Raw genomic sequence first — 14,527 nt, 5'->3', positions numbered from 1 at the left:
TTGATTACTATTATCTAAGTATGTTCTTTGAATAAACTCAAAATATATAGTTTTCATATTGGTTTCAAATTTCTTTTAAGATTAATGTTCTGAGCACAGTAATTGCAACAATAGTAGATGAATAACTCTCCTTAAGTTCTTAAAAACCATCAAACTTTAAGAACTTTGATTTCCACTTCTACTTGCTTTTATGTTGAAAGATAATGCATAATTTTCATACAGCTTATACCAAGCTGTCAATGAATCATCTTGTATTTCAGAATGTTAACAAATCAGCCAATTCAAAATGGCTAATTAAAAGTCGATCAAGAGCCTTTGTCAGAAACACATGTGACTTCCATTAATGTCACTTGCGGCCTATTTGGATCACATGATGTTTTTCCCCATTCTTCAGTACATCGATCTTGAAATTATGGATGAAATAGTACACATTATGCATGACCCATTTTAATAGTACAAAACCAATTCATAGAATCTTAGAATTAAAAATGTCATTAAAGGGCTGTTACAGAAACTGTTATTATGAATAATATATAAGATAGATATACTGGTACATAACCTTTAAAATAATGTAAACATGAAGTAATACAGTATGAAGGATAAAACTTAAAGAATTCTCATAAATGTATTTTAAAAAATGAAATTTTAAAGCAAAATATTTTAAATTTGTAAAATGCTTGGTCAGTGATTCAGTCATTATATAAGACACATTCCCACATAAATTCAAACTTTCTTCTGGAGGTATATGATTTATAAAGATTATTCACTGAGATCACATCAGAGTGGAACAGTCTTGTAGAAACCTTTTGCCTTAATTATTAGCTAAATATTGTTTGACCAGGTATGCAAAATTTCATTTATTTAAATAATTTTTAAAGGAATTCCTTTTTACAGACCCTATTAAATCTGTCAAATTACATTGAACTCCAATTATTGACTTCTAATGCTGGATCAACTCACTGACTTGTCATGTACACCGCTCCCTCGATAACTCGCGCCCGGATAACTCGCGATCCCGCTTATAACGCGGTGTCCGTCTTGGCTCCCGATTTTTTCCAGAGAAAATGTATTTAAAATATCTTTAAAATATGCTGAACATGAAAAAAATTACGATAAGAATTGATAAATTAAACCTTGATACATTGCTCGTTTTATCATCGAAAATGGTGATTAATGCCCGTAAAAATATAATCCATATTTTGAAATTTGCAAGTTCTAGAGAAGAATTAATTTCAGAGATCTCGAAAACGCTTAATTACGCGTATTTGGATGCCAATTTTTGATCTGGGACGCAGAAAAGGCGGGAGTCCTCCGTACGCATGTAATAGGTGCTCGGGAAAATTCAAAGATTTGCCGGTCCTGTTTCAGCCACCTGCTTTGTGGGAAAATGTGTTGATCAGTTTACTGTGCTGATATTTACAATGACAGAATTCATTGACTGAAAGACTCTTTGATGTACTGTTGCTATTTCATAAGAGTACATTAAAAAAAAAAAAAGAACATGATGCAACAGCTAGGCGGCTAGTTCAAAGGCTTTGACTTGGCGGCCGAGTGAAAAAATATACTGATATTTAGTGATTGAATTCAGAGGCAGAAAGACCCAGTTTTAAAATCCTAGCGAGACCTCTGTTTAAAGATATCATATATTATGTAAGTTTTTAGGATAAATAGTTGTCATTATACTGTAAATAAACAGTCTGGTGAAATAGCGATCAATGAAAACTTCTGGTAAATGTTAACAGGTGGCAACAGAGAATGAAATAAACACCAATTAAACGACTTCCTGTGTGAAAGTCACGTTCTAATCCTTTAATTCCGTTTCAGTGTAAACATTATAATTACAACATAGTCTGTTCATTGAAAACATGAAAAGAGTCAATCGACCGTCACATCGAAACCCGTGAGTACTTCTGTGAGAACCTAATTACATGTACATGCCGGCTTTGTTTTGATCAACAACTTGGGGAAGTGTTTGTTGCATTTAAAAAAAAATCGATTACAAGAGACCTCGGGTGCTGGATTAAGGGTCTTGGAGCTGCCTTTGACGTAAAGCAAAACAGTAACAGAGACAACGACGACGATAGTGACTTCGAATGTTTCAGTGAAACTGATGTCATTAATGCCGAGGCTGTTTGGGAGAAATTAGTACAGACTCATGGTCCTGAGATGGGCGTTTCTCTTGATGGAGGAGTGGATTTGTTCTGACAATGATTGCCCTACAGCCGCATACATGTCAGATGAAACTGTAATTATTTCTATAGAGAACAAATTTGCAGCAGAAGACGATTCTAACTGGAATAACACAAGTGTTGAAAGTGATGCAGACACAGATGTTGCACCCCCACCCCTCTGCACAGGAAGCAAATATTTTGATATTGCCATAAGGTGGCTGGAGACCCAAAATGTTGACTACGTAAAGCTCATGCAGTTGAGAAATCTGAGGGATTTTGCTCGGCGGCAGAGAAACCAAGGAGTAACACACACAAAAAAAATTAACTGATTTTTTCAAAAAGTGAATTGATGTTTGTCAAGCGTGGCACAAACGGCAAGTATTAACTTGTTCTAATTTACGTTGTTTTAAATTTGAGACCAATTAAATATGTTAGTACTGATTAACTCGTTTTTTTTTTTTTCCATTTTACTTCTATCGCATTCAAATCTATCTATCTATCGTTCGATCGACACTGTTTCTCGAAAAGAGTCGATCTTTTGTGTAAAAAAAAAATTATAATTTGGCTCAAACAATAAAACTAGAATGTATACAATTCAACATAAAAATTAGTGACGTAGACACAATGTGTGAAGTGGTACACATGTTCAGCGAATGGAAACCATGTGGAATAATGTTTTCGATGATCGCCTCAATATACTGTAATTTATCCTGAAATTTTTAATGTTGTCCTATGAGAAAATAATAAAGTACACCATTATGAAGAGATATTTATTAACAGTTAATCTCAGAACGATTATAAAGTGAATATTCAACAGTATAATCTGCCTACCCCCCCCCCCCCCATTTTTCCGTTTCGTCGTCAATCACTTTATTGGTTTTGGGCTTATTTTATAGGTCCCTCGATAACTCGCCCCTCGCTTATAGTGCGGTCGATGTTTCTGGACCCCGATGTGCGCGAGTTATCGAGGGAGTGGTGTACCTGGTTCCATCTCATGTGATCCAAAGACATAGGGGAAATAAAGTCATTTTTTTTCTCACATATATACTAATGAATCTTTCATTTATTATTTGACTAATACAATTATCCTATCAAATTGTTTTTCAAAAACAAATATATTAATGGGTTATTTTGACTAATACAAACTTTTTTCAGATTGTCCTGATGGAAAGTATGGTTATTTTTGTGCAAAAACATGTGGCAACTGCAAGAATGGAGTTTCATGCAACAAAATAAATGGAACCTGCCCTGATAGTTTGTGTGAACCTGGATACACAACTGCTTTATGTGATGTTGGTATGTATGCAGATATATCTTGATCTGTTATTAATGCTGCTGTCTGTTTAAATCTCATTATGTTAATACAAAATCTGTTCTAGCTTGGATTATACAAAACCATTTGACAATGACACATGAAATTTTGAAAGCATGTTTTCATTCATATCCAGTCAGCTGAATAGATGAAACACCACTGAAGCAATTTTTATGCCCGAATTGTGATAGAAGAACGGGGCACATTTATTATTATAATAATAACTTTTTTAAAAAAAAAGCTCATTTGGGCAACTGACCAATCTTACATGAGGTCTTCAGATTGATAGCTGCTGCAAAGATCTCAGTCTGCCTTGCTCAAGACAAGAGAAATACCATGGTGGACAACATGCCTAAACAGAAACAGGTGGTTGTTCATTTGTTATAAATGAAGCATTGGTATTCTCCTCTTGCCAGCTTCCTAGTATGTATAATACATTGATTCACAGAGTTTTTGTTTTTGTCTAAATTTATGGCATCTGAAGCATTCGATCTGTTTTCCATGATGGCTTATCATTGTCACATGCAGCAAAGGGTAGGTAAATTTTTTTACTTCCCTATCCTTGCGAGTCATTTTATCCACTTTACCTATATTGTGAATTGCGACATTTTTATGCATGGTAAGCAGGTCACACACCACTTCACTTCATTCATGATGATACAGTAATCAAACTCAGGTTCATTCCCATTTTAGTTTCAGGTTACCTATTTTAACTTTTCCCTTATAATTAGCAATCATAACCTATTGCTTCTTTGTGCTAATTTTTAATTTTTAAGTCTGATTGATTTATTTATTGCTTTTTTGTTCTGAAAGCTTAGCATTGCTTCCATTTTAGTATTTAATCTTGGTGAAACACCCTCGTAAGGTGTCTCTTCGCTGAATAACTTATATTAGCTTAGACTTAGTCCACACTTTACCAGGTGCATACTAACTTGTAAATTTTTTGTGGATTAAGTCTCCTTTAAGCATCTTTATTTCAGGAACAATATATAAGCAAGGTGTGGGAAAGTGTGTCTACAAGAAATCCCCCTGGGACACACACACACCCCACACTTATTTATCCAGTATGCATTGTAAGAGGACAGACAGCTGTCTATTTTGTATCATTAGATCTGACAAGATATGGAATCTCATGCAGTGATGAACATACCAAGTGAGGCAGAAGGTATCCTTGTCTTCGCCAGGGTTTTCTCAATTTTCTTTCTTTGAGTCCCTCGGGTCTCAGAAATAGATTGCCTAAGTCCCCCTGGAGTCTGCTAGGATTAATTTTCCCCCTCCCAAGAGAAGGCATAAACATTTGGAGAGGAAGGAGCAGTACTGTCCCCATTCCTTGAGGGAGAGTGGGTTGTGAACTCTTGACAGGAAGGAGCAGCACCATTAACTTTTCCACTTGGATAGAAAGCTAATCATGCCCTCCCCTCATTGAGGAGTAGCATCCACTCACATCCATAAGGGCAGAAATTGAATCACCCCTTCCATGAGAGGGATCAGTATTCTGTATTGACCACAGCCTGGTAAAGGGCTTATCGTGAGTATTGTTACCCCCCCCCCCCATAAGGCAGGAGCTGCACCCTTTCAGACCTCATGACCTGTTGTTGGCAACACAATATAGCCTTCTGGGAAATGGAATGATCTAAGTCTTTTCAGATATGGGGATGGATCTCACCACAGAGAAAAGTCACCTGTAAAGTTATTGTCCAAACACAAGGCACTAGGCTTAGTTCATTTGAGCACATATAGTATGGAGATATGGATCAGGCCAACTCTCTTATCTCCAGAATAACATTTCATCCCACTGGGTACTGGGAATCAGCTTACAGGTGCCAGATTGGGGCAAGGGATCATATCAGAATCCCCCTCCCTTCCCTATTATCCCTCTAAACTCTAAATCGGTATGGGATGTGGGGCCTTCCTTCACAGGGATGCAATTTTGCCATTTCACTACATGTAGCCATGGACTGTTAGACCTGGGCTGCATTGTAGTTGTTGTTGTTTTGGATCAACACCATTTTTCAGCACAAGATAGACTATACATTCCAGCCAGTATAAATGGTGGAGGAAGAACCAGGGAAAACCCCGGAAAGAACCACCGACCCACAAGAAGCTACCGGCAAGGTTTCTCACATACCCATATTGGCCAAGCCTAAGACTTAAACCCACGCAGACAGAGGTGAGATGGCAGTGATCCATAATGGTGAGCACTATAGACCACTCAGCCACTCGGGGCTGCATAGTAGTGAAGTTGTGTCTGCAGGCCATATACCTACTTTGTCTTGCCTGGTGGGGTCTAAAATTAGAGTGGGGAGGATAGACGTTCTTCCTCAAAATGCTCTAGGCAACCCCCTTCCTTTGGGTCTCCTACCCTTTTTAAAATTCAGGTAAGGAGACAGAGGAGGAGGAATCCAGGTCATTCAGTAAAGCACTGAATGAGATTTACCACCTCTTGCCTAACAGTCTGTATCCCAAACCTTCAGGTTCAAGTAATTCCAAATCCTTTCCATTCTGGAGAAACTTTCTGGGGCAATCTCACAGCCACATCTCTTGCTCCCTCTTCACTCAGTTCTGACAAGGAGCTCTCTCAAAGATTTATTTATGTCCCTTCTGCTACATTACAATCTTTGTAGCTGCTTCCAGCTACAAGGTTCAAATACCTTCCTGGCCCACTAAAACTCTAACTTTTGATGCCAAAGCAGCTCAAGTAGTTTCTGTGGGAACCTGGGTTCCACTTCAAGTGAACACACTGGAATCCTTAGAACAAAAGGCTGGGTTATTAGTGATCATAGCCTCGTATGCTAACCTCTTTTCAGCAGCCTCATTAAACCAGTTGAAAGAGGAATATCAGCTGTCAATGGCTCTCCATCATTTGATGGAAACAATGCAAACACTTCTAGGCATCATTGGCCTTTTCTGCAGAGCTTTTCCACCTCTGCAAGGATATGGCACTGGATACTTCCAAGGTCTTAATAGAGCACAGTAAGAACCTTCTGAGGGCTACCCTACTGAAGGAGGAGACTGTTTGGAGGGTTCATCAACTTATGTTGCTAATCAGGATCTGATAGACCATCACCACTGGTCCCTTGCACCCACTTCAGGCTGTTAGAAGCTAGCTAAGAAGCTGAATCATCCTGACTGCTCCTAGGGCCCACCAGCTAAATTCTTTAAAGCCATGCAGCCACCAGTCAAAGCAACAACACCATTTCAGAGCTCTTCATCATCAAATGGATCCTAGAAGGGCACACCTTCAAGGTACAAGGAAAAAGTTAATAGCCTTCACTCTTTCCCAAGAACAAGGTTGGACAGTACTAGGGACTTGCTCCCTCTCCTGCAAACCATATCTATTCCTTTGGTTCACATTGGTGCCAGACTAAACCTCTTTTTGGTTACTTGACCAGGCGTAATGGTCAATGGTTGGACCCTTTCTGTCATAAGAGATGGCTACTGGCTTCAGTTCCAGGATATCCATCCTGCAGTATGGTCCCCCAGTTACATCCAACATGCAACTTTGGTCCAGTTAAAGGAAGAGGTACATTCCCTTCCTTGGAAGGGTGAAATAGGGAGGGTGTTAAAAGACCAATTTCTGTCCTTCTATTCACGGATTTTCCTGGTTCCCAAAAGAGGGGGAAATCTCATCTAATTGTCAACCTTTCCATCCTCAACAGATTTTTTTTTTGCTGGAGGGTTGGAGACCATGGCCTCAGTCAACAATGCCATAAAATTTTCTCCACATAGGAAATACATCAGATTTTGTTTAGATGGGGAGGTCTTCCAGTTCTGAGCTCTGCTTTTCTGCATAACTTCCACACCCAGAGCTTTTTTCCAGGTTCAATTTGGAGTAGTTGCAGCCCATTTAAGGCCATTAGCTATCCCAATCCAATATTGGATAGGTGGTTGATATACAATGGCAGTATAGAGTCCCTCAGACTAGACCTGTCTCACTGTTTGTCTATAGTGATCATGCTTGGTCTTCTATCAGACTCAGAGAAATCAGAGTTAAATCTATCTCAAGATTTTGTTGATGTAGGGATGAATTTTTTAACAGATATATGATTAGTCTGTGTCCCTCTGGACAGATCAGACAAGATCCAATCTGTGTTGGAGATGCTGAGAGTAAAGATAGAGTTGTCAAATTGTCTTTTTCTCACTCTGCTGGGGACCTTGGAACACCACAGGTAATCTGGGAGAATGCAAGTTTCATCATTTGGTTGGGTATTTACATCCAGAAAAGTACTACAGATTCAAAAGCAACAGGTACGTATTACATCATTAAAATTAGTCCCCCTCCCAATAAAAGCCACCCTGTATTTCATGTAATTTTTCGTACACAAAAAAAATTATTATTAATTTCAGTGTACGAAAAATTATATGTAAAATAAATAATTATCATTTTGTGGTAATGACCGTGTTTGAAAAATAAAGGGATTATAACCGGACAAGGTCTACGGAACACACGACATTTGACAACCTAACATACAAATTTATGTACAAATCCAGATTATTGTTATAAGAGAGAAAGAGAAAGAAAGAAAGAGAGAGAATAATCTTTATTGTTCAGTTACCTGTCAGTTGTGTTATTCCTTATGTCAACACTACAAGGGCACTATTATATTCCATTGGTGATTAAAACCTGAATAAGTAAATCGTTTTGAATATGATTATGAGATCCAATTCATAATTTTCAAGAGTTTTACAAGTTTTCCAGCTCAAAACCCTCAAACCATTCACATTTTTTGTCACTAAAAAGACTTTCCAATGGAGTTTCATTGTCACTCCTTATGCAGTGATCCTCTTGACCATTTATTGCATTTGAAATGCCAGTAACTTTGAAACTACTGATTATCTTGTCCTTTTTCTTCTTTAACTCTTCACTGGCTTCAAAAATCCAGTCAGTCATCTGCTGTTTTGAAGGGGCTTCCCTGGTTGTAATATTTTTGGAAGCCTGGTCCTTCATGTACGTTCACCATTTTTTCCGCAGCAGTCCCTTGAAAAAGTTTATTTAAATATACATCCAGTGGCTGCAGTTTACTTGTGCATCCACCAGAGATTACTGCCATTGTTGTTCTGGATTTTTTCATGGAGTTTGTAACTACATCAGTCAAATGGCCACAGAATGAATCCAACACTAGGAGAGAAGGTTTGCGCTTTCCAAACTTCATCAATATAATCCAACATTAGGTGTTCATCCATCCATGCTTTTTGTTGAACTTTCACTACAACTTCCTTTGGGATCTTTACAATTTTTAAGTTTCTTTTTCCCCGATAGATTATCATGGGTGGCAACAAGTCACCAGATGCCAGGCATGTCAATACACAAGTTAAATGCTGCTTGTAACTGCTGGTACCTCTATTACGCACATCTCTCATCCCGACTTTATCAACTGTCTTCTCTGGAACCAAGTCTAAATAGACTGGCATTTTGTCCATATTTCCAATTAAATGTTCATCAGATTCCTTCTCCTGCAGACTTTTTACGTATCTGGTAAAGAAGCCTATTTTTTCATCTAGGTCTCGAGGTAGTTTTTGAGATATTGTAGTTCTGCATCTCAATGCAAGTCCATTTTGCTTGAAAAAGCTATCAACCCATCCTCTTGAGCCCTGAAACTTTGAATTTTCCTCATAAATAACTGCAGTAGCATAATTTTGCAACATCTCAATTGTTGCAGGCATGTGATGGTCTCACATACAGAGTAACCAGGATAGAATTTCCTGCTTCTTTTCATGAGAATACATCAAGTGTTGGCCAGCACCTGGGATTGATCCTTTCTTTGTCCTATGAATATTTTTCATGGAGTCAATGACTTTTGCATTTATGATTAAAACTAACTGGGTTTTTATAGTTTTTACTGCATTACCATATTGAGACAATAAGATAAGATTAATTGCCCAATGGTCTGTGGTCTTTATTTCATCCTGTACCGAGATATTGTTTTTTCTGGATAAATAAACTCAGATGGCTTCAGAACTCATTTTTTTTCAAATGCGCGTGTTTCTTTGTTACACTGATGTAATAAAGAGCACTCATTAACGATGTTGTCCTGCTGTTAATGAATAGTGGTATATATTGTAATGACAACAAATCAATCATTATATTTTCTCGCCAGTACAAAAGACAAAAGAAAAGCAATGTGATGAATGTGAATAGATTCTCAGTTAACAAAACAGTTGCCCTTTCTGAGTAAGCTGAGCAAAGGGCTTTCTACACACTTATAATTGGTAAATATTTCTTCAGTTTTTTCTTTTTCATTATTAGATGCCTCAGTTACACATTTACACAATGATAACAGATTATTCAAGTTTGTGTTTCACTGAGGAAACAATTTTTTTTATTTCTGATATGGGATTATGCCAGATGTACTCGGCAAAGAATTGTGATGCATCAGTATTTTTTCTGGCGCTGTTTGAAACATGATGCAAATAAAAAACATAAAAATATGTAGTGAAATACAATAATAAAATAAATAAATTATCAATGACCTACATGCATGATTATAAATGATGATTATTATATTGCGTGAATCTCCTGTTTCACCATTCGATGCCTCAGTTAAGAACGTGCCCAAAGTTAGTCACTATTCATAACTTGCTTAGCAAAACAATACCCTGGTCATCTGATGTACCTAAATCGAACTTTGGTATATTTTTGAAGACGTTTGAAATGGGAACCTGTCTTAAATTTTAACAAAATGAAATAAAAATAAAAGATAAATAAAAATGCAACAAAACAGTGATTTTTGTCTCTTATTCTTAGCTGTAAAATTTAAAGAGCAGTACCTTTTTTATCACTTTGGCAAAAGGAAATCTTCACAGTAGATCGTTTTATGTACAAAAAATAATAGGATGACCAAAAAGAATATCAAGTTTTGTGTATGAAAAAATATAATAGATTTAATTAATTAATATTTTTATGGCTTGATGGTGTACGAAAAATTAAAGGGTACGAAAAATAACATGAAATATGGTACAACCTTTTCATGGATTGCCGTAAAACTTGCTACATGTTATGATGCACATAAAGTGTTGTTCTTTTACATTTTTTTGTAAGTTAATGCCATTTTTTTAAACTTACAACTTTGGTTGCAATGTATGACATAATTTTATGAATGCAAATACTCTTGCACTGTTTAGTGGATTACCATGTAATTTGTATACTTAATAGTCATTAGTCATTATAATAATAATGATAATAAGGACTTTGTATAGCGCCTAATCTTTAGAAGCTCTAAGCACTTTACAACATTAGACAACACCTATAACATAAAAAACATATAATGATATGATTACAAAAAAACAAACACCATGAAATTAGAAAACATAAAAAACATGCTGAAAATATTTAAGGTAGGAAACATTATTAGATCTTTAAGTTTGTTCTTGCAGTCGAAATAAGTGGGTTTTAAGAGCACTCTTGAATGGGATCCCTGTGGCTTTGTGTAGAAGTTCAGTGGGCAATTCATTCCACGTTGCTGGGCCATGGTATGCAAAAGAACGTTATCCATATGACTTCATTTTCATAGTGGGAATAATGAGTATACGATTGTCAGAAGAGGAGTGTAAGTGTGTTGCTGGTGTATACACATGGGTGAGGTCAGATAGGTATGTTGGACTGGAGTCCATCAGTGAAACGTAGCACAGAGAACAAATTTTGTGTTTGATTCTGGATTGAATGGATAGCCAGTGTAGGGTACAGAGCAGCGGGGAAGTGTGCTGTGATCGTGGTACTCTAAGTATGATCCGAGCAGCTGTGTTTTGAACTTTTTGAAGTTTGTGGAGTAGATATTGAGATGAATCAGACAGAATTGAGTTACAATAGTCCAGTCTTGAAAGTACTAATGAACACACAAGTGTTTTAGTGGCATCAACTGAAAGATTTTTGCGAATGGAGTTGATGCATCTTAGAATGTAGGCATGTTGAGGACTGATTGTACTTGCACTATTTTTTAGAATATTTATGTGTCTTTAAATTATTATTTGGGTAAATTTCATGTGGTTAAAACTTATGACAAGTTCACTCCACTGATGAGTATATACGTACTGGAATGGTTGCAGTAGCTCTCTTTAGTGTATTGCTTGCTGTTTACTTTGGAGACGAATTCTCTTTCCCAATAAGGTCGTGCTGCATAAAACAACTTGTAAAATCTTGATATTCTGTTAACCCTTAAGTTAGTATAGGAGCAGCTATCAGGCATGTTCGTTGGTAAGTTCCATGAAAAGTTTGATGTTCTGGGCATATTTAACACCTTTTTTGCTCATTGTGGCATGCCTGCATCAAGACACATAAATATTTTTTATGATAGTTTTGATCAGAGAGAGGGGTTGTGCATTTACTACATTATTTGTGGATAACTGGGTGTTACATCAAGTAAGATGTATGCACATACCAGGATCTGTCAGGATTTGTAATTGTGGGATTCAAGCCAATTTCTCAAAAAAACTCTGAAAAAATCAACTAAAAACAAACATAAATTGTCCAATATATTTTCAAGGCCTGCCTTTATGTCTTCATTAAATATCTTTTAAAATAAGACCCCCATTCTTTTTTCAAATATTTTCCCCCAAACTTTTCACTTGAAAAACAGATTTGGACTTATATTTAGGTATAGAAAAAAAATTAAGTATGAAGAAAAGAGTGACAGAGAACATGTACTGTTTTGTTCATTGGGCTAAATACCAAGAGCTTATACCGATGTGTGTGTGTATATATATATATATATATATATATATATATATATATATATCAAACAACTCTCTGCAAACCACTTTATTTATTATGCTTATATAATTGAAAATCTGATTTTCAGGTTCAAGGACATCTCATTATTACTAATGTTGTGTCTGTTCTCTTTCTAGGATGCAAAGATGGATATTATGGTGATGCTTGCATGTACAGATGTGCCAATTGTAGAAATGGGGCTGCATGTGTTAAAACAAATGGAACTTGCCCAAATTTTCTTTGTGCACCAGGATACCTGGGAGCCAGGTGTGATAAAGGTGATGATGAATTAAAACTTAGATTTGAAAAAATCTTAAAGTATAGATATTATATTAAAACCTGACATTTTTAGCTCACATGCCTGTAAGGTCTAATGAACTTATGGTATATCCCTGCATCTGATATGTGTTGTTCATCCATCAACAATTGATTTCTGCCACTGTGGAGGCCATGTTTCTGGTATGATTTTGATCTTACATGGAATATGAATGTTTGTGTGTGTGTGTGTGACTTAGATTTTTAATGTAGCTTGACACCAGACCAACCAGTCCTAACACTAACCTCCTAATGCTGAGTGCCAAGCGAGACAGCTGTTAGTACCATTTTTGTAAGTCTTTGGTATGACTTGGCTGGGGATCAAACCCACAACCTCCCACATCCAAGGCAGATACTCTAACAAATAGGCCAAAAGAATGGTCGATAAATAAGTATTAGAATTCGTAACAATCCTTTTCTTTTTATATTTCCTAGTTTCACAGCAGTAGTCATCAAGCAGTTATGATGAACCTCAAAAGTTATCCATGAATATATTATTTTACGAGACATTTTTCACTGGTCACCAGAAAACTCAATGACATAATTTAAATTGGTATGCAACTCTTATCATAAGATGTATCAGTAACAGTACTTTAATTTTCAACATCGTTGAAGGTATTTCTTATTTTTCTTGGTGCATAACTGGAAACATTTTGACCTGCTTTATAATGGATCCTGTTTAAAGTTTTTAAAATGTCTGCATTTCAAAAATTAATTTTTAAAAGAATAATAAATTCAGAGATGCCAACTATTTCTAATTAGGCAGAATTATCACATTTTTTAACCTCAGATTATGCCATTACAATAACTTGTATCAGATTCTGAATTTTGGCTCAGCTAACATTTAACTGCACGTCTTAGGGTGGCCTTTCCCCCAACCAACGTATAATCAATTAATATTTACATTTGCGGCTGCATTCACAAGGTGATGAAGTCTTGGAACTAGAAATGAACAAAACGCAGTCCATTGAAACTAAATTAGATAAACTAACTGCAGGTTTGGTAAATTTGGCTTCCAGGAACTATATAGATAACAAAAACACAAAGTGTGCTCAGATCCACCCTGAACAAGGCTTTAGTACAGACTATGGAAGATATCCTGATTTTTTTAAAAATGATTTTAGCAAAAAGTTGAAATACTTAGAGGAGACATTTTAGAATGCAAGACTGAAAATGAACAGTTAAAATGGAAGATTTGGGTGTTAGAATTGGGCAAAGATTGCAAAGAAAACTGTGATTGAAGGTCTGCAAACTCTGAATTTAGCTATATGGAATCAGATCGATGAACAGGAACAATATATGAGAAATATAATAATTATCTAGAAGATAGAAGAATGTGTCATTAGACATATGTGCAGAAAAGATGGTGGGCATGCTTACTAATAAGCTAGAGATGCAGATCCCTGTTTAAGATGTTAACGTAGCTCATCATATAGGCCAGTTTACAGAATCAACCAACAGACCTGTGATCTGCAAATTTTAGGAAATGGCTGGAGGTAATTGTGAAAAGAAATTTATGTCAGATACTATTTAGGCAAACCATAAGTGGTTAACAGAAGTGCTTGTAATGTCTGATTGGAATTCTTTTGTTAAAGAATACCTAAAGGCCCTGCCCTACTGCACCTGAGAAAGTGAAAGAAAGAAAACAAACAGAATATGGCCGATGAGGATTATAGCACATTATAAAGCAACATGTGTCACAAACATTTTAAATTAAATGTACACGACATCAACATTGGATGAATTGCACAAATATGCACTATTTCTCAGTGGACTTAATTTCATATTGGTAGAGGTTGGTATCTCTGTAAAACATTTGTATGAACTTCATGACTGAAAAAGCTCTTATGTTGTAGTATGCACAGCAGTGTTCATCAAAGTGTGAAACACCCTTTGAATTCTACAAATTCTGCAATTCCCTTAATTTATGTGATTTCTTAGGGAGCATTAATCAAGGAAGTTATTGATTTTATTGAAATCAACCCACAGAATTATTCATTTAAAAGTCTGTAAAACAAATCA

General features: G+C 36.3%; 1 protein-coding gene across 1 annotated transcript in view; it reads left to right on the top strand.

Annotated features, from left to right (window-relative positions):
• LOC149803001 (uncharacterized) overlaps positions 1 to 14,527 on the top strand; it is a 326,500-nt gene that overhangs the window by 168,770 nt on the left and 143,203 nt on the right. Inside the window, exons 25-26 of the mRNA XM_089953863.1 lie at positions 3,327 to 3,467; positions 12,328 to 12,468. Of these exons, the coding sequence (XP_089809989.1) occupies positions 3,327 to 3,467; positions 12,328 to 12,468 (282 nt within the window). The remainder of the gene's footprint in view (positions 1 to 3,326; positions 3,468 to 12,327; positions 12,469 to 14,527) is intronic.

The sequence above is a fragment of the Sinohyriopsis cumingii genome, chromosome 3 (assembly GCF_028554795.1).
Source record: "Sinohyriopsis cumingii isolate HCF-2022 chromosome 3, ASM2855479v2, whole genome shotgun sequence".
NCBI classification, from domain to species: domain Eukaryota; kingdom Metazoa; phylum Mollusca; class Bivalvia; order Unionida; family Unionidae; genus Sinohyriopsis; species Sinohyriopsis cumingii.
The sequence above is the reverse complement of the archived record's forward strand: the minus strand, read 5'-3'. Positions and strand labels throughout refer to the sequence as shown.